Genomic DNA, 22,263 nt, shown 5'->3' with positions numbered 1-22,263 from the left:
TAGAGATTCATCAAAATTTCCCTCTTTTATTGTCTTGCTATTTAGATGGTAAAGATCAGCCTGTGGCTTTTACATATTGTGCCAAAACGTCCAGCCTGAGCCTGGAGAAGCTCTCGCTCAACATTGCCACTGACTGGGAGGTCCGCATCATATGACAAAGAACTGCCCCTGGTGATGTGAGCAGGGACCTGCCAGTCCCTTTCAACCTTCCCCTCGCCGTTTTTGAGATTTGTGCAGCAATCTACTTGCCTTTCCTGAGTCAAAATAATCTTTCATTCGTCACCATTATACTAATGAACAATAGATTTCATGTTTTAAATTTTCAGATTTGACATGTTAAGATGTACTAGCAATATTCCTTGTGTCAAACATCCCCTTTTCTCCCGGATACATAGCCCTGAGACATTTATAGCGTTCAAGAGTCTTCTGTTGCTTGCATTGCTTGAGCAAGGCTGCATGGTTCTGTTTTAATGTGGGCCAAGCCTACCTGGGCAGCCCCTTTGCCAGGGCTTGCCTCGGGCCATGCAGCGTTGGCGTTGTGGCTGCAGCAACTGAGTTGCTCAAGGCCAGTCTCCAAGTGGACAGCAGCCTCTGATAGTCCCCACAGTTATCTTCCACCCACATGGACTGGGCAAAGCAGCCCTCTTCTGTGTGTACTGCATACGCTGCAGCAGTGGGAGTTATTCTCCCCTAGAGATCCACTTGGCAGCATGAAGGATTCTTTTCTCTTTCGTGCTTCTCAGGCTCAATAGTTTCTAATTAATCTTAAAATCCATGTCTTTTAAATTGTTTTTTAATTAAGTGCTGTCTGCTAACCAAAGAATATTTGTAACGTGAGTAAGCTATGATTAATAACAACGAAATGAATACCCATGTACCCACCACTGGATTTCCGAAGTAGAACTCATGACTGGGACTAGGATGAGGCAAGGGAGGCCCTGGCCTTGGGCACAAAATGTAAGGGATGCCAAAAAATACAGTAATCAAAATAAGTAATATTTCAATCCACTATTTTTAAAAATCAGAATTAATGCAAAAAAAAAAAAAAACCATGATGAACAAAATATCAAAATTTAAAATAAAGACAGGATTAGTATTACTGGGTTTTCCTTTTGTCCCAGGCTCTAATGTGGCTTGGCATGGAGCAGAACATTACAATATACCAGTCGCATCATAATGCCCAAGGCTCTGCAGACCCCAGTGGCTCTCTGCTGCCTGCCTCAGCATCTGTTTTGGCAGCCTCAACTCCCCAGCACTCCTCAGCACACACCTCTTCTTATCAGGCTTCCTCCCCTTAGCAACTTGCCAGTGGCCACCTCTGTGCCTTCTCATCCCTGGGCACCAATATCCTCCTGCCCTTACCATCCTTCCAGGCCCAACTCAAATCCCACTTTCCCATTAAGCCTAACTACGCGAACACCCCTACCCCCATACCCATTAGCAGTGATTTTGCCCTTCCCTGTAATGCTATCCCACTTATAACTGTGCTCTACTTACCATTCTCAGGGATCATACCTTAATGTTTTCAGTGTGTCTCTGTTCTCACTAGATTGTATGTTCCTCAAGAGCATGTTCTATTTCTCTTCTATCTGACACAGCACTATTATACCTGACTTTCAGTAACTGTTAGCTGTGATTGGTTAGCTGGTGGATTTAATTGATTAAAAAATTACATTTGAATGTATTTCCATCTCATTTACTTTTCTGATACAAGATTCTTCCCAAAGGCAGTCAGCATTGTACATTTGTATAAGTTGAGATTTGAGCTCTGCACCATATGTAAGCTCACAGAGACCTGCACAGATTCTTTGCTCCTATTTCTGTAAGTTTTGCAGTTGAGAAGAAAGGAGCAACCTTATATTAGCTGAAGCCACGGTTCCTATCTTCAAATTTCCCTTGCCAACCTAAACTAAAACTTAGCCAGAAGACTGGGTGCTCCTCCCTAATATAAATGATAGTTTTTAATATCATTTAAAGTTGAATCAGAACTCTCTTTAGGTCAACATTTATTGCACATCTGTTCTTCCATTTAAAATATTGTTGGAGGAATGGAACAGTAACTAGTAGATAAGTTAATGAGGAGCTGCTCTGTTTTGACCCAAATCTATATTGAAACATTTGGCTAGAGACAAGTGGAGAGAAAGATAACCTGGGTGTTTTTAATGGTTTTCTGCGCTTATTGCTTCTCACACTTTACCTGCCTCCCATTTCTGAATTTGTGTACCAGAGAGCAATATGGGGCTGAGTTGGCCTACAGGTAATAAGTTACTGTTTTGTGGCTAATTCTTAATATAGTTTCATAGGAAACTGGATTTTATATAAGAAGTTTTATTCATTTCAACAGGGTTCCTAAAAAAGCTCTAAAATGAATTCATAGTGTGTCTTTCCTTCAAGATATAAATGTCAAGGAATGAGTTGACAAATCAGTTTAAAAACAGAAACTACCCAACAGAAAAATGTAAGTATAATCTTTCAGGATTATATAAAATCAATATTAAAAATATTTTATATTATTTTTATATAAATATATAAACATTTTATATATGGAGCCTGGTGACAGAGACTCCATCTAAAAAAAAAAAAAGAGATAATCTCTAAAATGTTGTATGTTTTCTGATACTTAACTGTCAAAATACAGCAGATATCTCAAGTTTCCTCAGATGTAAAATGGAATTAGTGAAACTTGCAGAGTGTTTCTACAAATTTGAAATATTTTATGTGTACAGAAAGGGAAAAATAGTAGTAACATTACCAGGGAGAAACTCGGTAAACATTACTTTAGGCAAGTGATCAAAGTTGACATCACCTGTAATAAAACCTATCAATATCGTGTACCCCCAAATATGGTTTGAGGAGGTGGCCATGTCACATCTGTGACAGTCTTCCCCCAAATCCATAACCTTAGTCTAATCATGTGAAAAATATCAGAGAAACCCAAACTTAGGGTCATTCTACAAAAACCTGACAAATACTCTTCAAAAGTGTCAAGATCATGAGAGACAAAGACTGTGGAATGATCAGAGACTGGAGGACACTAAAGAGTTCTATCTTTGCAACTCTTTTGTAAGTCTAAAATTATCTTAAAATAAAAAGTTTTTTAAAGGTCTCTGTGAAGTGGCTGGCTCCCAGTAGGCACTTAATGAATGAGAGGTATTATAATGATAAGCAAAAACATTGCTTCCAATAGTGTTAGAAATCAAAGAAATGCTTCTTGGTGGAAAAGACAGAGCCATTAGTTGGCAATGCTGTGCAACAGAAACCATTCCAGCCACAGATATTACATGACCGTGAGTGAAATATGTTATAAAAACTGGTTCTTTATCCTTAAAGGGGCTTCTGGGAATTGAAATGTGCAGCTGTTTATGTGTTCATTATCTGCCCTTTGTTCATGGGCTCGAGTTGGATTTCTCCCTAATAGCATTGGTTTCCACAGCTGTGCCATTGAATAAACCTTGAGTTTGGACCTATTCATCTGAGAGAATGTTGTATCCACAACAACTGACAGAGCAAAATGATTGGCATCTTGCCCTTTCTGTGTTTGACATGCCCACCCGGCTCTGACAAGAGGCTTGCTGCTGTCACACGCTTCTGTTAGTTCCTCACAGATGGTGCTGGCTAAGACAGCTGAGGAAAGAAAGCCCAGTGGGTATATGGCCCAGGATAGCTCCTTCGCCTGGAGCAGATCAGCAGAGAAACTTTGATTGCACTGGCAAAGCCAGAAGTGTAAGACATTTCTCTTTGCATAGGAAAATTTCATTCACCAGATACATAACACGTATTTATTAAGGGCCTTCAATATATCTAAACCTGAGAGAGAAATGGGAACCCACTTCCCAGCTCCACGGTCTTAGGGGCAAACGGGAAGTTAAATAAGCAAAAACAATAAAGTGTGGGTCAGTGCTGTGAATTTCAGGGTGGGATAGCATGCTAGCCTGGGACCCAAACGTACAACAGTGGGGTAAGGAAACCCCACCTTTGCTGTCTGTGCCATTGGTGACTTTGAGGGTGGAAGTCAGTCTTTTTAGTGCAGGCAGATAGGCCAGCCGCTGACTGGAGATGCTGCGTACCACATGAGCCTGGGCAGACTATACCTATTCCTGTGCTGTCCACATAGCAGATATTCAGTTAATGCCCACTGAGTGAATGCTGATTTGCATCAGTGAGTGAATGTTATCATTCAACCTGATCTAACTCCAAAGTAATATTAAATTCAGGTCTTCTCTAACAACACCATTTATTGAGTGCTTAACAAAATCCTGGCACTGTGTTAAATGTATTACATAAATTATTTAATTGTTATAAAAACCTAATAACAGAATGACTATAATTGTACCTATTTTATAGGTGAGAAATCTGAGACAGAAAGGAAGAAATAACTCACCTAAAGTTACACAGGCACAGCCAGTAAAGGGCCAACCTCGACTTTGAACCGAGGTGGTCAGCCACCAGAGACCGCTGTCCTCTATTCTGCCTCTCCAAGACTAGTAAAGAGCCCTGGAGGAACAGAAGGCTAGGCTGATGGTTCCTGCAAGCCCAGACATAAGAGTTCTTCAGTGCCGCAATCCCAGGGATCAGGAGGCTGATAGTACTCCCTATTTTACCTGTCACTTCCCACCTTCTTCCATAGCCTCTAATCTTCGATTATTGAGACTAGTCGCATAGGAACAGGCATGACTACAGCCTAGGATATGCCTCCACTCTGCCATACTTGAAATGTGGTCATCTCCTTACAGCCCAGGGAGCAGCTGTTGTGGGTAGAAGACAAGGTGGACGCCAGGCAGGCACTTCCCTTCCGCAGAGCCACTTATGCTCTCATCTAAGAGCCCTGAAACCAGGTGTGACATCCCAGGGCTTGACAGGCAGTCTGGTTCAGTATCCAATTCCAGCTTCTGTCTCAGATGCCTAATGTGGTATGGCTGAATGAGTCAACATGTAACCTATACAGTAAGTCCTCACTTAACATCGTTGATAGGTTCTTGTAAACTGTGACTTTAACCAAAACAAGCTTACTAGAACCTATTGATGACATTGGGGATTTACTGTGCTCAGGTGCACTTTTTTTTTTTAAGATGGAGTCTCATTCTGTCACCCAGGCTGGAGTACATGGCGCAATCTGGGTTCACTCCAACCTCTGCCTCCTGGGTTCAAGCGATTCTTCTGTCTCAGCCTCCCAAGTAGCTGGGATTACAGGCACCCACCACCATGCCTGTCTTATTTATGTGTTTTCACTGGTTTCACTATTGTTGGCCAGGCTGATCTCGAACTCCTGACCTCATGTGATCCACCCGCCTCGGCATCCCAAAGTGCTGAGATTACAGATGTGAGCCCCCGCGCCCGGCAGGTACACTTTTTATAGCAGATTCAGTCCCAGTGTTTATTTTGGGGATGGGAAGAGACAAGAGGTGGCAAGGTCAAGTCTGCAGGTACAGGCAGGGATTTTCTCAACCAAGGACTCTGCTGAGTAGCATTTTCCATGCAGACATTTCCAATAAACGCTGACCCAAGAACATTCTAGAAAAGATGCCAAATCTAACATTGAATAAGGTTCTGATATCCTAAAATTTTAGGATTAAAAATCATGTTCTCTAAAATTCACAGAATATTTTCCTAGAATTCAGTACTTCTCGTTCACCCTAACTAGCTTTTTTGCAATACTGTTTTCCATTCATTTGGTGGCCAGTAGTTGGGTGGTCTGTATAACTGCCTTCTCAATAACATGTCAGCAGTTCTCAGCTTCTTTCCAGTGTTCACCTTACTCAGATACTCCCTTTTCATTTTCTGACAACACCAGCACTTCATGGCAACAGAGATGTCCCTAGCCAGGTTCTCCTCTCTCTTGCTCTCATACTCACAGTGTTTCTTCACATCTATTTTTAGTTTTTCTGGCTCAAGCATCTTCAGGCCACTGAAACACAACCCTCACTCTCTTTCTCTCTCCCTCTGGCATGCATGCTGCTGGTAGGAGACCCCAGGTCAACATTGCTTCAGAAATCCTTTAGCACTCATTTCTCAGGAGAACTTATGGCTTCAGAATCACAGCTCGGTTTTTAAGATGGACATAACCTGTACGACCTTCTGATGGGCTTTCAACTTCGAACTGGATGTGGACACTTTTCTCTCAGATGACAGAATTACTGTAACTTCCCCTTTGCAGTTGCTTCCTTTCCTTGAAGGTAGCTGTATCTTGTTTTCTTTAAAAAGCTTTTTCTTCCAAAGCCACTTGCCATGCCGACCGTCATTAGCGCATCTGTGGCTCCAAGGACAGCGGCTGAGCCAAGGTCCCCAGGGCCAGTTCCTCACCCGGCTCAGAGCAAGGCCACCGAGGCTGGGGGTGGAAATGCAAGTGGCATCTATTCAGCCATCATCAGCCGCAATTTTCCTATTATCGGAGTGAAAGAGAAGACATTCGAGCAGCTTCACAAGAAATGTCTAGAAAAGAAAGTTCTTTATGTGGACCCTGAGTTCCCACCGGATGAGACCTCTCTCTTTTATAGCCAGAAGTTCCCCATCCAGTTCATCTGGAAGAGACCTCCGGTGAGTAACTTCCTGCTTACTTGCTGGGTTTTCCCCCCACGGAGGAGTCCTCCCACTCAGCACCTCCGGCAGCTCAGCTGTGCACATGGGCAATGGGGGAAGGATCCTGGCAGCAATTCTGCTGGGCTCTGTCCTTAAGTGTGAAGCAGGGAGGAGAGGAACAGGTCTCAGATATTTCACCAAATCTCAGCAAAATCCAGAGGGAGAGCGGGGGAGGTGGGGCTGATTCTCATGCTCTGACTCTTTCTCTCTGAAAAAAAAAAAATCTTGCTTTTATAAAAGTGGTTGGAACTCAGTTTAATTCATCCTGTAAAAATATTCCTTTCTCAGAACAAATTCCAGACAGCCCAGATCTACCCTTTCATTTTAAATACCTTTCATCTTTGTAAGATCACTTTAGTTTCTCTGGCTAAAATCATGATGTTATTCTTCTTTAATTTACCAGTGGCCATATCTTTCTGAAACATAGCAACCCTAGAAAGAAGAGAGTCATAGGCAAGGAATATTTTTTCATGCATAAAATGTTGGGGTTAGAGAGAGAGACCTAGCAATCGTTTTTGTCCACCTACCTCACCTCATAAGCGAGGAGTCAAGGCACACCAGAGTGAAATATATCCAGTGGGCACATGACAGAGCCTGGATTAAAACTTTCTCTTTTAGGAAACTCTCCCAGCCTCTGGGTTTCATTTATAGTGATCACCAGGAGGGAAATCACATTCCCCTGGCTCGCCTCTCTGATCATCCCTCCAGTGTGACTTTTGTTCTTAATTCAAGAAATATTTATTGAGCATCTACTAGTGCCAGCACTGGACAAGCAACTGGGGGGACAGCAGTGAGTAAGAAAAACCAAAATCCAAGCTGTCTCGGAACCTAGGGTCCTGAAGGGAAGATGGGCGTTGAACAAGAGTGACGTTGTCAGGAGACGATGTTCTGGGTGCCACGGGATCATGTGGCAAGGAGAGCTAACCTGGTCCAGGGAGAGAAACCCTTCCTGAGGAAACGATGGCAACCTGAGACCTGATACTATTCATTAGTCATGTTTTTCTTTAACCTAAGATGGGCCAGGCGTGGTGGCTCACGCCTGTAATCCCAGCATTTTGGGAGGCCCAGGCTGGAGGATTGCTTAAGCCCAAGAGTTTGAGACCAGCCTGGGCAACAGGGCAAAAATCTATCTCTTTTGTACTAAAAATTCAGAAAATTATCCAGGCACGGTGGCACATGCCTGTGGTCCTACCTACTTGGAGGCTGAGGTGGGAAGATCACTTAAACTCACGAAGTCCGAGGCAGCAGTGAGCTGAGATCACGCCACTGCACTCCAGACTGGGTGACAGGACTGAGACCCAGTCTCAAACAACAACAACAACAACAAACCTGAGGTGGAATACTCCACAACCCCGTGTATTGCATAGGTGCTCTTCTCGGTTCTATGGTAAGGCCCATAACTGTCCTGCAGGCCTTCAGTTTAGAAGATAACACTGCTCTGCTATCAGAGTAGTTGGACACGTCATAACCCCCTGCTGAAATATCTTCAGTGACATCCCTCTCTCGGCTGCCTGCAGGACAAATCCCCCACTGCCTTCAGGACAAATCCAAACTCCTTAGCCAAGCCATAGGCCCTTCTCAGCTGGTCCCTGCCTACCTATCCAGGCCCATCTCCATCCTCTTTTCCCAGATCCTGACACACCAGCAGTGCTTGGACATTTAGCTGCTCTGTGGTTCCAAGTCTTCTCACACCGGAGGCCTTTGCTCATGCTGTCTGTCTGCCTGGCATGCCCTTTTTGTTCCTGTCTGAAACTCTGCTCAGGTGTCACTTCCTTCAATCTTTCTCATGACTGTTTTCCTCTCACTGAGAGCAGAGACTCTTTCTGTTCATCTTTGAGGCCCGCTCACCAAGTTCAGGCCAGTCCCATAGTGGGTACTCAGCTGATGCTGGTGAATGAAAACCCATGCCCGAGGGCCTTGACCGGTGAGACAGGATAGTCCTGCATTCCCAGGCAGGGAGTTCTTAAAAACCCTTTCTTGGGCCAGACATGGTGGCTTATGCCTGTAATCCCAGCACTTTGGGAGGCAGAGGTGGGAGCATCACTTGAACTCAGGAGTTGGAGACCAGCCTGGGCAACATAGTGAGACCCTATCTCTATAAAAAAAGTTTAAAAAAATAAAAGCCCTTTCTCAGAATGGGTAAAATTAAAACCTACAAATACTATTTTCAGTGAAATCATTGGTGAACTTGAGTCACAAGCTAGACTTACAAATTAATAAAAATGCTTTAAGGGCCTGTTATGCTCTAGGTACTAGATTGGGCAGTGTCCATATTTGAAATGAGGGGTGCAGAAGACCTGTCTGTTCTAAATTGTGCCCCCAGCACCACCATCACCAACAACAGAGATCCTGGATCTTCGACTGTTTGAGTCACTAAAGGACCAGATAGCAAAGGCCACTCTTCAATAAAATGCCCACATGTTCCCCTGGGGTTAAGATCACAGGAACACTGCCCATTGGGTTCACTAATATAAATAAGAAATATAAAATTAGAGATGGTCAGAGTTGAAATGATTCTTGGAGAGGTGGTCCAGTGTCCTTGCTTTATAGGTGAAGTGATTAAGGCCCAGAAAGGGCAAATGACTTATCTACAGCCACACAAGTTGACTTGAAACTGAAAAACTGAAATGACTCCAGAACTTTCTGACTGTGAAGCACTTCTTGGAGACATCAGTTTTCCGTTAACTTCTTCAGATGTAGTGACCTTTGCCAGCCCTGAGCAGTCTGAAAAGACTGTGTCCTATCAGGAAAAGCACCACACAGGTGAGTAAAGGCCTTCCTGCTTTTACTAAGGCATAGAACCTTTGGAAACCAATCTGAATTTTTTTCAACCGTCAAGTATTATTTATTATAATTACAGTGATAATTATGATGATAATGATAAAGGGAGAATTATTCCTGGCCAACTATAATTCTAGTTAAAATAGCATGCTAAACTTTCAGCCTTTCCCTCTTAAAAGAAAACAGGCTCTGGCCAACTGTTCCCAGCACAGCTGTAATCTCTTCTCTCACTTACCAGTGCTACTGTCACATACATCTGTGTGAAGAGACCACCAAACAGACTTTGTGTGAGCAACAAGGCTGTTTATTTCACCTGGGTGCAGGCGGGCTGAGTCCAAAAAAGGAGTCAGCAAAGGGTGGTGAGATTATCATTAGTTCTTATAGGTTTGGGATAGATGTACAAAGTACATTCTCAAGGGCGGGGAGAATATTACAAAGTACCTTCTTAAGGGTGGAGGAGAATATTACAAAGTACCTTCTTAAGGGTCGGGGGAGAATATATCCTATTAGTTAGGGTGGGGCAGGAACAAATCACAATGGTGGAATGTCATCAGTTAAGGCTATTTGCACTTTTGTGGATCTTCAGTTGCTTCAGGCCATCTGGATGTATATGTGCAGGTCACAGGGGATATGATGGCTTATCTTGGGCTCAGAGGCCTGACAGCTACCTCACAGCCTTTCTTCCTCTACTCGGGAGCATCATGCATTGAGTTTCCAGGGCAAACAATCTGATTCCTCTAGCCTTTCCTTATATGATCTATTTCTAGGATCAGAAAGCATACAAATTATTCAATACTTCCTAACTGTTAAGGCAAGTTTTCTTGATGATAGATCCCAGGGCAGAATATAATGGCCTCTAGAACAGGGCTTCTGGGATGCTGGTGCCCAATACACTAGGGATAGGTTGGGGGTGGGAGGGCAGGTCATGTTTCATTCCATGGGGTGGAAGGTTCAATTGCACCACACTCCTGGCCTCTCTTCTTCTCATGGTGGGTTTGTAAAGAGAACTTGAGCTGTAAAGCCCAGTTCTTGGCTTCCGTCTTTCTCTGGGAAGCAAGCTGCCTGCAAGAAGCATGACTTCTGCTTTCTGCCCTCCTTGCAGCAAGTTTTCTGGAGGCAAGACCCCATGGGGAGTCATGCAGGAGTCCCTGGGCCACCTGGTAATATATAGTTAATAGTAAAGATAATCGCTAGTCTTGAGTGAGAACTCATCACATGCCAGTAACTAAGTGCTTTCCATATGTTAATTAATTTAATCTTCACAACAATCCTGTAAGGAAGTACCATTATTGTCCCGCTTTACAAAGGAGGGAACTGAGTCTCAGAGGGATTCTCCAGATCTCCCAGTTAGTGAAGGTTGGAGCTGGGATTTAAACCCACACAATCTGGCTCTAGAGCCCCCAATCTATCTAATTCTGAGATTTAGCTGTCAATACCCATTTTTATTAAACAATAAATGTAGGATTTTGGATTCCCACCTGCCCTGCACTTTTGTAGCATTCCTTTATTGGTTCAAAACTCAGGCATGGAAATGAGATGTCATTTATTGGACCTCCTCAAGACACAACAGGCATTGAGTGACACCCCAGGGGTAGCCCCTAAAAGCAGCAGCCTCTGTAAGTTGGAGATGGAATGGCACAGTGGCTAAGAGCCCAGGCTCTGAGGTCAGATAACCTATGTTCAAGTCTTGGCCTGCTACCTAACACTTAGGTAATCTTGGTCACATACCCTAATTTTGCCACAGGTTCTCCATGTGAAAAATGGAGAGCAACCATAATAGAAGAACCCATCTCATAATTGAGGATTAAATGAGTTAATGCAGGCTAAAGGCTTACGACCAGCACGTGGGCGAGTGCTCAGTAAACATAGACTACTCTTATTACTGCCTACAAGCAGCTGTGCAGTCTCTTAAAAGTGGCAACATCATAAACATTTTTCCAGCTTAATTTGTGCCTGTGACCAGTAAAGATATTAACCACAGTGATGTATTTGAGTACTTCATGCCTGGTCTAAATGCATCCATCCATCTCAGCATAAGCATGTGTGTGTGAATGCTCCCCTCATGGGCAGGGGACTCCTTGTCCTTTAGGGCAATTCCAGTTGTCTACATCAAATATCAAATGTACGTTTGATTGTGAAATTCTGAGTGTATCATAGAGCCAGGAAGGCGACGACAAAAGAGGGTCACTCTTGGCTGGGAACTTGGCCACTTGCTCAGTGATTAGCTTTGAAGCCCCACCGAGACCAACATGGTGAGCAAGGGCTTCCTTTTTCCCATGCTTGCACCTCAGTCATGCCAGGTGGAGAGTTCTTAAACTACTTCTCTCTGATCTCCTGCAATCCCCAAATCAGGGGCAACCTAGATCCCTGCTTCTTTTGGAGGGATGAGAAGTGAAGGGCCAGTTGCAGGACCTTGTGATGAAAAGGTATCTGGTCCCCTCCTCACCCTTGGTAACGTGGGATCCCAGAATTGCTCCACAGTGCCCTGCCCTGCACCATCAGCTCAGCTGGCCAGGGCCTCCAGCAGTGGACCCTGACAACAGTGAGGTTCCTGGGCTTCCCCCTGTCTCTGGTGCTAGGTGGAGTCACCTTTCTGTAAATTCCATGTTATTCCAGACCCACCCTAACCTAGAGCTTGGAGAAGGAAGGGCCCACCCTATTTAGGAGCTAGATTAACCCAGACTTCAGGTTAAACTTGAAACAACCCAGACTTCAGGTTAAACAGACCATCAGCATGGTCTCAGTGTTTCTTGGCTCTGCTAGGAGAGGTTATTTCTGGTTGGGTCTCCAGTTCACAGCCCTGAATTGGAGTCAAAATTGCATCATTGATATACAGCCACCTCCAGCTTAACCTCCAGCTCTTTCCCTAGGAAATCCCGTTCTCCCTCCACCGTCCTCCAAGCTCCTGGGGCTGATAGCTGGGCCCTGCAGTTTCTCATCGCAACCTTCTGCTTAACTCTTCTATTAGCTGTTGGGAGTTGGGGGAGCTCGTCACCTTCCCACTTAACTCAAGATCCAGTGCCTTCTCATTTGCTGGTGGTGGCTGGAGCTCCAGCTATGGGTTGCCTAACCCACCTCTTTCCCTCAACTCCTGTCCTCACCTCTCTATCATTACAGGGCCCCACCCATTACCAGCTCAGAGCTGGGTCTCCACTTCACTCATATTTCTCTACTGTTTGCCTTTCTTCTTGCAAGGTATTACTATCATACCCATATCCAGCCATGCTTTGCCCAGTAGTCCAACCTCACCCTTAGCCCTGCTCTTCCTCACTCCTGGGGCCAGTAGTTCCCTCCGCCAACACCTGGACCTGTAGAAGCCTCTTTCCCAGACAGACAGCAGCAGCCCCTTAATCCTTTGAACAGATGACTTTATTCCTTGTATTCTGGTACACAAACATCTCTTGTATGAGGCTCATTTTAAGGATAGAGTTTAAGTAAGTTTCCCAAGCTATAATTCATCATGAATCTTATTTTCCCATGTCTAGAAGATTCTCAATACTAGTACTTTCTTGATCTTATCAGAGGGTGTCCATGGAAGGTCATGACCATCACCCAGCTGGGTGCAGTAGAAGGAAGCTTTCTAATGTAAGTTGCATCACAGTTTCAGAGATGTGAGATAAATTCAGAAATGTGAGGGAAATTGTGAAATGTAAAATGTGAGGGAGAAAAGCATTCAGAATGGAAAAAATAAGACAAAGAGTCCCTTCCCATCTAACTCACAGCCCTGCCATCCCCAACCTATTCCTTTTCCCAGGCTCTTTCTTTCTTCCATGCTGTCTATCAACATGGACCCAGCCACACTGGCTGGTTTTTGCTGCTTTCTATATGACCTGGTCTCTTGCCGCTTCCCAGCGTCCTCGGCATCCAGGCAGAACCAACTTCTTCCTTGTGCCAGGGCTGTTACACCAGGAGAAAAAAAAAGTATGATATTCTTCAGGGTAGATCTTCTTACTACTATGGAATTATTGTTGAGTCTTTAAATTTATTTCTTGAAGTGTGCTCACTTTCTGAACCCTTAACATGGCAGAAACATCTTCTTTCTTCTCGAGGAAAACCTGTAAGAAAAAAATTAGAAAGATTATTGTAATTACAGAATTACAATAATCTCTGGGGTGGGGGAAGGAGAATTAAATATGATTGTTTTCTAGGAAGAAAACAAAGAAAAACACCTGCCCGTTTACTTACGAGAAGGAGGGGCTCATGACGAACCCCCACCCGGTGTTCTTCCTCTCCACAGCCCGACCCTCACAGAATTCTTTTTTTTTTTTTGGAGACAGAATCTTGCTCTGTTGCCCAGGCTAGAGTGCAGTGGCTCCACCTCGGCTCACTGCAACCTCTGCCTCCTGGGTTCAAGCAATCCTCCCACCTTAGCCTCCCTAGTAACTGGGACTACAGACATGTGCCACCATGCCTGGCTAATTTTCATATTTTTAGTAGAGACGGGGTTTCACATATTGATCAGGCTGGTCTCGAACTCCTGACTCCAAGTGATCCACCTGCCTCAGCCTCCCAAAGTGCCAGGATTATAGGCATGAGGCACTTCGCCCGGCCTCCCTCACAGAATTCTTTCCGAGTGCTTGTGAAACTTCTGAGGCAAGTGACTTGGTAGAGGGTGGAGGTTCCTATTTTGGTTTACACAAGCAGGGGTGAGCCAACATTCAGAAGTCAGAGTGTGGAAAGCACAAGAGTGTGTGGAGAGAGAAGCACACAGAAGGGAGCTGCTAGGAACTGGCTGAACTGTGGTGGGAATGAGAGACTCTGCCCTCTCAGAGGCTATGGAGTGGTGTCAAGACTAATTCACAAGGAAGCCTGGTGCCTCAGGAAGCATTCTGCTGGAGAGGAGCTGACACGTACTTTTCCATTTTCATTCAACCTTCAAATTTAAACAATCACCATCAGAACTTTCAGAAGTGTATTATATACTCCAGAACACCAGGAATATAGTATAAAAACTGCTATTTTTAAAATACCCCAGAGATCATAGGACCAAAAAATGGGAACTACTTTCAGCCTTTCCAGATGGATGGCTTTCTTTCCTGATACAAAGGTTTTAAAGGGGAAAGGATGGCTCCATCTTCTTCAGTAACCTACAGCTTGTAACTTTCACAGTCTGAACATTCATCCTTATTTCTAACTAGAACATTTCCAGATACAAATGTAGTATATTTTCTCTGGTTGTGACCCAAAAGACAGTGAAATAGAGTCAGCTGATTTTCCCTGTATGGGAAATCCTCCCTATTCTTTTTTTTTTTTTTTTATAGAGATAAGGGTCTCGCTATGTTGTCCACACTGGACTTGAACTCCTGGGTTTAAGTGATCCTCCTGCCTCAGACTCTGAGTAGCTGGGGCTACAGGCATATCCTGTTCTTGAATCATGTCATCCCTCTTTTAGTTACTTCAGATCAGTCACAAAATTGTTCCAACTTTACGCCATAGGCATGGCTTTTCCAACATGGAGGACGTCAGTGCTATAAACCTTACACAGCCAATCCTTGTTATTCGCAGATGCCATATTCACCTACTCGCTAAAGTTTGTCTCCCCAAAATTAGTACTTGAGGTGTTTTTGCAGTCATTTGTGAGCATACACAGAACTGTGAAAAATCTGAGTCACCCCACATGCATGTTCTCAGCTCAGGTCAAACAAGGCAACACTCTGTCTTCTTGTTTCAGCTTTCATACTGTAAAGAGTGTCCTTTTCATGATGTCTTTAGTGCCATGTTTTTCTCGTTTCTGTGCTTTTTATTGGTGACCTCCAAGCATAGTGCTGAAATGCTGTCTAGCATTCTAGGAGGCTGTGGTTTGCCTCATGGAGGTAATGCATGTGTCAGATAAGCTTTGTTCACACACAAGTTATAGTCAGTTGGCTGTGAGTTCAATGTTATTGAATCATCAATCAAACAATAATTTAATGAATCAATATTAAATAAGGTGTCTTTAAGCAGAAACATACATAAAATCAGGCTCTGTATTGATTGGTTGATGAAAATGTGACCAGAGACTCACAGGACCCTAACTCTGTATGTCCCCTAGGAGCAATGGTTCAGTATTTACTAATACAGTAATCTCAGCAATATTACAAAACATAACTACCAAGAATAATGAGTATTGACTGTACTTTTTTCTCTGTATTCTTAAATATTACAGCTTGAAACAATACTCTATTAAGAATGTGGGCCAAGCATGGTGGCTCACGCCTGCAGTTCCAGCACTTTGGGAGGCCAAGGTGGGTGGATCACTTGAGCCCAGGAGTTCAAGACCAGCCTGGGCAACATGGCGAAACCCTGTCTCTACTAAAAATACAAAAATTAGCCAGGTATGGTGGTTCCTGCCTATAGTCCTAGCTGTAAGAGTTAAAAAGAAAGAGGAAAGAAACATGAAAAATGGCTCAACAAAGACAGGTTTATTTTGGAGAATAAACCTGAGAGGGGCTTCTGGCCGATTTTGGTCAGGAGTACTCTCTCTTACAGACTAAGTGTATTTAAGGGTTCAGGGTGAGAGAGTCTATCACAGGCTTGAAATGTTTCTGTGTGGAGGAGAAGTTCATTGTGGGTTTGGAATGTCTCTGGTCGGAGGAGAGGTTATCTTGGGACTGGCATGTCTCTGGTCAGGGAGGGGGTTTATCGTAGGATTGGAATGTTTCTGGTTGGAGATGTCATTTGTGGTTTATGGTCTTGCTGACATTAGCCATTAGGCCGATGCCCTTCGGGTTGGATTTAGGCAGTGTTTGATCAAGGTGCACTTTAAAATGGTGGTGCTTGTCCAAGATGGCGATGCTCCTGTTCTGTCACTAGCTACTTGGGAGACTGAGGTGGGAGGATCACTTGAGCTAGGGAGGTTGAGGCTGCAGTGAGCCAAAATTGTGCACTGCATTCCAGCCTGAGTGACAGAATGAGACCCTGTCTCAAAAAGAAGAAGAAGAAAAAAAGAAGAATGTGATCAGTATGAAGTATCACAGTGTGTTTTAATCCATTGCAGTCATTCTTCTTTTTCATGTTCAAATTGTCCCATCTTTGGACAGTAGGAGCCTGTGTATGTTGCCTGTATCATTTCACATTACTCCATTAATCTTTTTTTTTTTTTGTGAGACGGAGTCTCGCTCTGTCGCCTGGGCTGGAGTGCAGTGGCCGGATCTCAGCTCACTGCAAGCTCCGCCTCCCGGGTTTACGCCATTCTCCTGCCTCAGCCTCCCAAGTAACTGGGACTACAGGCGCCCGCCATCTCGCCCGGCTAGTTTTTTGTATTTTTTAGTAGAGACGGGGTTTCACCGTGTTCGCCAGGATGGTCTCGATCTTCTGACCTCGTGATCCACCCGTCTCGGCCTCCCAAAGTGCTGGGATTACAGGCTTGAGCCACCACGCCCGGCCTACTCCATTAATCTTTTATCCTTGCCTTATTTTCTGGCCATAACAAAAGGTGCCACGCCCATCTTGTACATTTCTTGCCCCACACCTAGAATGAATCATTTCTTCAAGAAACCTGGTTCCTTTGGTCTGAAATGGAGTGAAAGAAAGGGCATAAGATTGAGAGGACAGATGGCAACTTCCTAGGACCCAGCACTTGGCCATCGCATCAGCACTTTGTTTCATTTTTCTTTTTTCTTTTTTTTTTTTTTTTTTTTTTTTTTTTTTTGAGACAGTAGCTGGGACTACAGGTGCCTGGCATCATGCGTGGCTAATTTTTGTATTTTTAGTGGAGACAGGGTTTCACCATGTTGGCCAGGCTGGTCTCGAACTCCTGACCTCAGATGATCCACCCACCTCAGTCTCCCAAGGTGCTGGGATTACAGGCATGAGCCACCACGCCCAGCCTCGCATCAGCACCTTCAAGTTGGAAGCTTTCTGTCCATACCAGACAGTCTCTTGCTCTAATGACCTCTTCCATGTGCCCCACTGCCTCTAAAATTAATACTGACTCCTGTGTATCTTCTCAGCCAGGAGTCACTTGACCAGTGTTACTCAGTTCTAAAAAGAAGAAATCCTCGGTTGGCACAAAATAAAAGTTACTCCATGCCAGCGTGAGAAGAGAGGGAGGGGGATGAACTACAGAAAAACCTAGGCTGTGGCAAGAAGGTCTCTGCTGCTAGGCCTAGGACCCAGTTGTTTCTTCTCCCAGGAAAATTATTTATCTTTCCAATGAAGCTGGCTCAACGAGTGGTCTGCTTGTGATCTGCTTTAAGAGTGTTACCTTTTTTCAGACAGTTGACAGAGAAGTGAGATCACTGTCCTAGCCACAGAGAGGAAGAACTGGGGACATTGTGCAGAGTGGATAAGACAGCTAGAGTTAGAACCAAACAGACCCGGTCTGAACACTGACTCAGCCACTAGTAAGTCACATAAGTGAGTCACGTTTTTTAAGTTTTGCTTTTCTCTTCTGTAATGAGGATAAGGATATTCCCATCATAGGGCTGATTTGAGTGGCATTCAGCAAGTTCTAGTAGGTGTGCAAAGTAAGGTAGCAATTACTATTAGCATAGGCAGCAAAGGGCAGGAGCATAACACAGTGATGAGGAGCACAGGCTGTGATGTCGGGCAAACTTCATTCAAATCCGAGCTCCACCAATTAACGATGTGACCTCGGGCAAATTATTGACCATTCCAAGGTCTCAGTTTCTGCATCTGTGACTAGAAAATGAAAATTCCTACTTTCATAGAGTTATTGTAAGGATTAAATGAGATTCTATACATAACATGCTTAATACAATGAGTCAATAAATAATGATGATAGTAACTGAAAGGCAAAATGAGGTACCCAGTTGAGAGCCAGCCTTCTGTCTACTCAGCAGAGAATCATGATAATGTCATTATGGGGGTAGCGGGGATAGGGAAGGTGCATATGTTTCAGTGAAAATGACAGTTCTATAAGTAACTTTTAGGAGCATCTTCTATTATATTCCACAAGACAGCAGCTCCTCCTGGGGGTCATGATGGGGACAGAGCTGTAGACATCATGGTGAACAAATTAAAGTGACTCAGCAGTTTAATGCTTACAGTGAGAGGGGCTGGGACAGAAATGGCCAAGAAATACAAGAAAAGATGCATTTTCCCAATTATAAATAAGGCAAAACATCTTTTTTGTACACTTGTCTTTTTCTTGATCTGTATTTCACTGTACATGAAACACCTGCTAATGTCTTTTGCTCATTTTTCTACTGAGTTGTCTTTTTCAATTTGAATCGCAGGCATTCTTTATATATCCTGGATACTAATCCTTTCTTGGTTAGATGTATTACAGATATCTTACCCCACCTTGTGACTTGCCTCTTCACTCTCTTAAGAATACTTTTCTTAGGCTGGGCGCAATGGCTCATGCCTGTAATCCCAGCACTTTGGAAGGCTGAGGTAGGCAGATCACCTGAGGTCAGGAGTTCAAGCCCAGCCTGGCCAACATGCCAAAACCTCATCTCTACTAAAAATACAAAAATTAGCTGGACATAGTGGCAGGGGCCTGTAATCCCAGCTACTCAGGAGGCTGTGGCAGGAGAATTGCTTGAACCCAGGAGACAGAGGTTGCAGTGAGCCAAAATCCTGCCACTGCACTCCAGCCTGGGTGACAGAGCAAGACTCCATCTTAAAAAAATTTAAAATTTTTTTAAAAATTAAAAAAATGATTTTCTCAATGACATCTTGAACATCTTTTTTTTTTTTTTTTTTTTTTTTGAGATGGAGTTTCATTCTTGTTGCCCAGGCTGGAGTACAATAGTACAATCTCGGCTCACTGCAAACATCACCTTCCAGGTTCAAGCAGTTCTCCTGCCTCAGCCTCCCAAGTAGCTGGGATTACAGCCATGCACTATCATGCATGGCTACTTTTGTATTTTTAGTAAAGACGGGGTTTCACCATGTTGGTCAGGCTAGTCTCAAACTCCTGACCTCAGGTGCACCCCACCTCTGGCCCCCAAAGTGCTGGGATTACGGGCATGAGCCACCGCGCCCAGCCTGCCTTGAACATCTTTTGTCAAATTTATTCCTAGGCATCTTTTAACAAAAATGGTTAAATAAAAGTCATTTTTGTTAGTGGCATCTTTCTTAAAATTGTACTCAGTTGCTCAGGTATAAACATGCATTTGACTCTTATATGCAATATATTTGCTAAACTAATAGTAATTCTAGTAATTTTTTTCTTTTTTTTCTTTTTTGAGATGGAGTCTTGCTGTGTCACCCAGGCTGGAGTACTCACTGTAACCTCCACCTCCCAGGTTCAAGTTATTCTCCTGCCTCAACCTCCTAAGTAGCTGGGATTACAGGTGCCCGGCACCACACCCGGCTAATTTTTGTTTTTTTAGTAGAGATAGGGTTTCACCATGTTGTCCAGGCTGGTCTTGAACTCCTGACCTCAAGTGATCTGCCCACCTCGGCCTCCTAAAGTGCTGGGATTAAAGGCATGAGCCATCACTCCCAGCTGTAATTCTAGTAATTTGATTGCAGATCTGTAGATTCTATATTGTTATGTAGATAGATAATTTAGAAATAATGACAGGGCTGCCAAGTACCTTTTGCAGTAGCCTCATTCTTGTTCTATAGCACTGGCTAACCCTTCAGCATAATGTTAAGATAAAACAGTACAACAGGAATCCTTCTCTGGTCTCAATTTTGTTATAACTTTTTTTTTTTTTTTTTTTTTTTGAGACAGAGTCTTGCTCTGTCGCCCAGGCTGGAGTGCAGGCCAGATCTCAGCTCACTGCAAGCTCCTCCCTCCTGGCTTACACCCATTCTCCTGCCTCAGCCTCCCAAGTAGCTGGGAATACAGGGCTCACGCACCTCGGCCTCGGGCTAGTTTTTGTGCATTTTTAGTAGAGACAGGGTTTCACCGCAGTTAGCCAGGATGGTCTCTATCTCCTGACCTTTTAGATTCAATCTCGCTTCGCCTCCCAAAGTGCTGGGATTACAGGGCTTGAGCCACTACCGCCGAATATTCAATTTTCACTGTTGAATAGATTCATAGATACCATTTATCATTAAGAAAGTCCCCCACTAGTCTTGCTGTGCCTTAAAAGATTTTTTGAAATCATAAATGGTTGTTGAACTTATAAAATACACTGCTCCCCATCTGTTGAGAAAATCAGGTAATTATCCTCCTTTAAAAAGTTAATATGCAAAATTACATTAATTGAGTTTTCTAATGTTGACACCTGGCATTCTTAGAAAAGCACGTTTAGCCGGGCTGTGGCCTCGCCTGTAATCCCAGCACTGGGAGGCTGGCATTTGCTGATCACAAGGCTTGGAGATCGACTATCCTGGCTAACACGGTGAAACCCCGGCTCTCTACTAAAAAATACAAAACTAGCTGGGCGAGGTGGCGGCGCCTGTGGTCCCAGCTACTCCGGAGGCTGAGGCAGGAGAATGGCGAAACCCGGGAGGCGGAGCAGTGAGCTGAGATCCCAGCCACTGCACTCCAGCCTGGGCGACAGAGCCAGACTCAGTCTCAAAAAAAAAAAAAAAAAGAAAAGCACGTTTAGACCATATTAGCGTTCTTACATATCACTGAATTTTGGTTTGCTAATCTTTTATTTAGGTTTTTTACTGTCTGCTCATATATAGATCATAGCTTTATGAGATTGGCTTATTATTTATCTTTCTTGTGCTGTCCAATTTTGATAATATAAAATGAATTCAGAGGCCGGTCATGGTAGCTCACGCTTGTAATCCCAGCACTTTGGGGGGCTGAGGTGGGCAGTTCACTTGAGGTCAGGAGTTCGAGACCAGCCTGCCCAACATGGCAAAACCTGTCTCGTTCTAAAAATACAAAATTAGGCCGATGATGATGGCATGCCTGTAATCCCAGCTAATGAGGTTGACGACGAAATTTCTGTCTCAGCAGGCAGAGCTCAGCTCAAACATTGCAGTGAACCAAGATCATACCATTGCACTCCAACCTGCGCGACAAAGCAAGACTCTGTCTCAAAAAGAAAAAATGAATGCAGGATGTGCCTTGTTCTGAAAGAGACTGCATAAGATTAAAACTAAATGTTCCTTACGTATTTGGTAGCATTTTGCCAATGTTTTCTTTAAAGGAAGATTTCTATCTACAACCTCTTTAATAATCATGGGATCATTTGAAATTGTTTTTCTTCTTCAGTCAGTGGTAATATTTATTTTTCTAGGAATTTGTAGTGATCCTATCTCAAAGGTGTTTGTTTTTGGCTTTAAAGTCAGTTTTGCTGAGTATTAGTGAAGGTACACAAGTTTTGGGGAAAGGTTTGAGTTATATATATTTTTATCTTTCTTTTACTTTCAGCAGTTCTATGTTCTAATATCATGGGTGTATCTCTTATAAACTGCTTATGGCTTTTTAAGCAAACACATTCTGAAAACCTTTGTCTTTTAGCTGGAAATGTTAGTCTGTTTACATTGATGATGAGTATTAATATATTTTGGGTTCGTTTCATTATCTTAACCATATACTTTGTATTGCCTTTTAAATGTTCTTTGTTTCTTTAATCTACCATTCTTTTAATTTTATTATAAGTAGGGTTTTTTCTTTTTTTCCTTTCTACTAATTTGAAAGATATAGACAATTTTTGTTTTTCCATTGATTGCCCCAAAAATGTTAACATACATATTAATCTTAGCAAAGTCTGAAATCAATCAATAATTTTATTTTTCTCTTAATATGAGAACCATAGAACATTTTAACCCTAAATACTCCTCTCCTAACTAATATGTCATTGTTGTTATTCAGAATTTTATTTTATTTTATTTTTTTTATTTATTTTTTTTTTGAGACGGAGTCTCTCACACCAGGCTGGAGTGCGGTGAGGCCGACTGCCACTGCAAGCTCCGGCCTCCCCGGTTCACTATTCTCCTGCCTCAGCCTCCTGAGAAGTTGGGGTTCACAGCTCACCACCACCAAGCACTTGTATTTTAGTAGAGAATGGGTTTCACCAGGTCTCTCGACTTCCCTAATCC

General features: G+C 43.4%; 2 protein-coding genes across 19 annotated transcripts in view; both read left to right on the top strand.

The window, feature by feature from the left end:
- The window catches only part of GANC (glucosidase alpha, neutral C), a 108,326-nt gene extending 92,719 nt beyond the window's left edge, over nt 1-15,607 (top strand). For 14 of the 15 annotated variants that reach the window (XM_021940463.1, XM_021940465.1, XM_021940475.1 and 11 more), the window contains one exon: nt 46-1,684. In XM_021940463.1, coding sequence (XP_021796155.1) covers nt 46-155 — 110 coding nt within the window. In that variant the 3' untranslated portion in view covers nt 156-1,684. Of the gene's footprint in view, nt 1-45; nt 1,685-2,344; nt 2,459-9,126; nt 9,340-15,502 lie in introns of those variants that run through there. The other variant, XR_004185187.1, reaches the window with a different exon arrangement.
- Nucleotides 5,162-22,263, top strand: part of CAPN3 (calpain 3) — a 58,351-nt gene continuing 41,249 nt past the window's right edge. For 2 of the 4 annotated variants that reach the window (XM_031668796.1, XM_021940480.2), the window contains exon 1: nt 6,104-6,534. In XM_031668796.1, coding sequence (XP_031524656.1) covers nt 6,226-6,534 — 309 coding nt within the window. In that variant the 5' untranslated portion in view covers nt 6,104-6,225. Of the gene's footprint in view, nt 6,535-22,263 lie in introns of all 4 variants that reach the window. The other 2 variants (XR_004185189.1, XR_004185188.1) reach the window with 2 other exon arrangements.

The sequence above is a fragment of the Papio anubis genome, chromosome 7, assembly GCF_008728515.1.
Source record: "Papio anubis isolate 15944 chromosome 7, Panubis1.0, whole genome shotgun sequence".
NCBI lineage: Eukaryota > Metazoa > Chordata > Mammalia > Primates > Cercopithecidae > Papio > Papio anubis.
The sequence above is the reverse complement of the archived record's forward strand: the minus strand, read 5'-3'. Positions and strand labels throughout refer to the sequence as shown.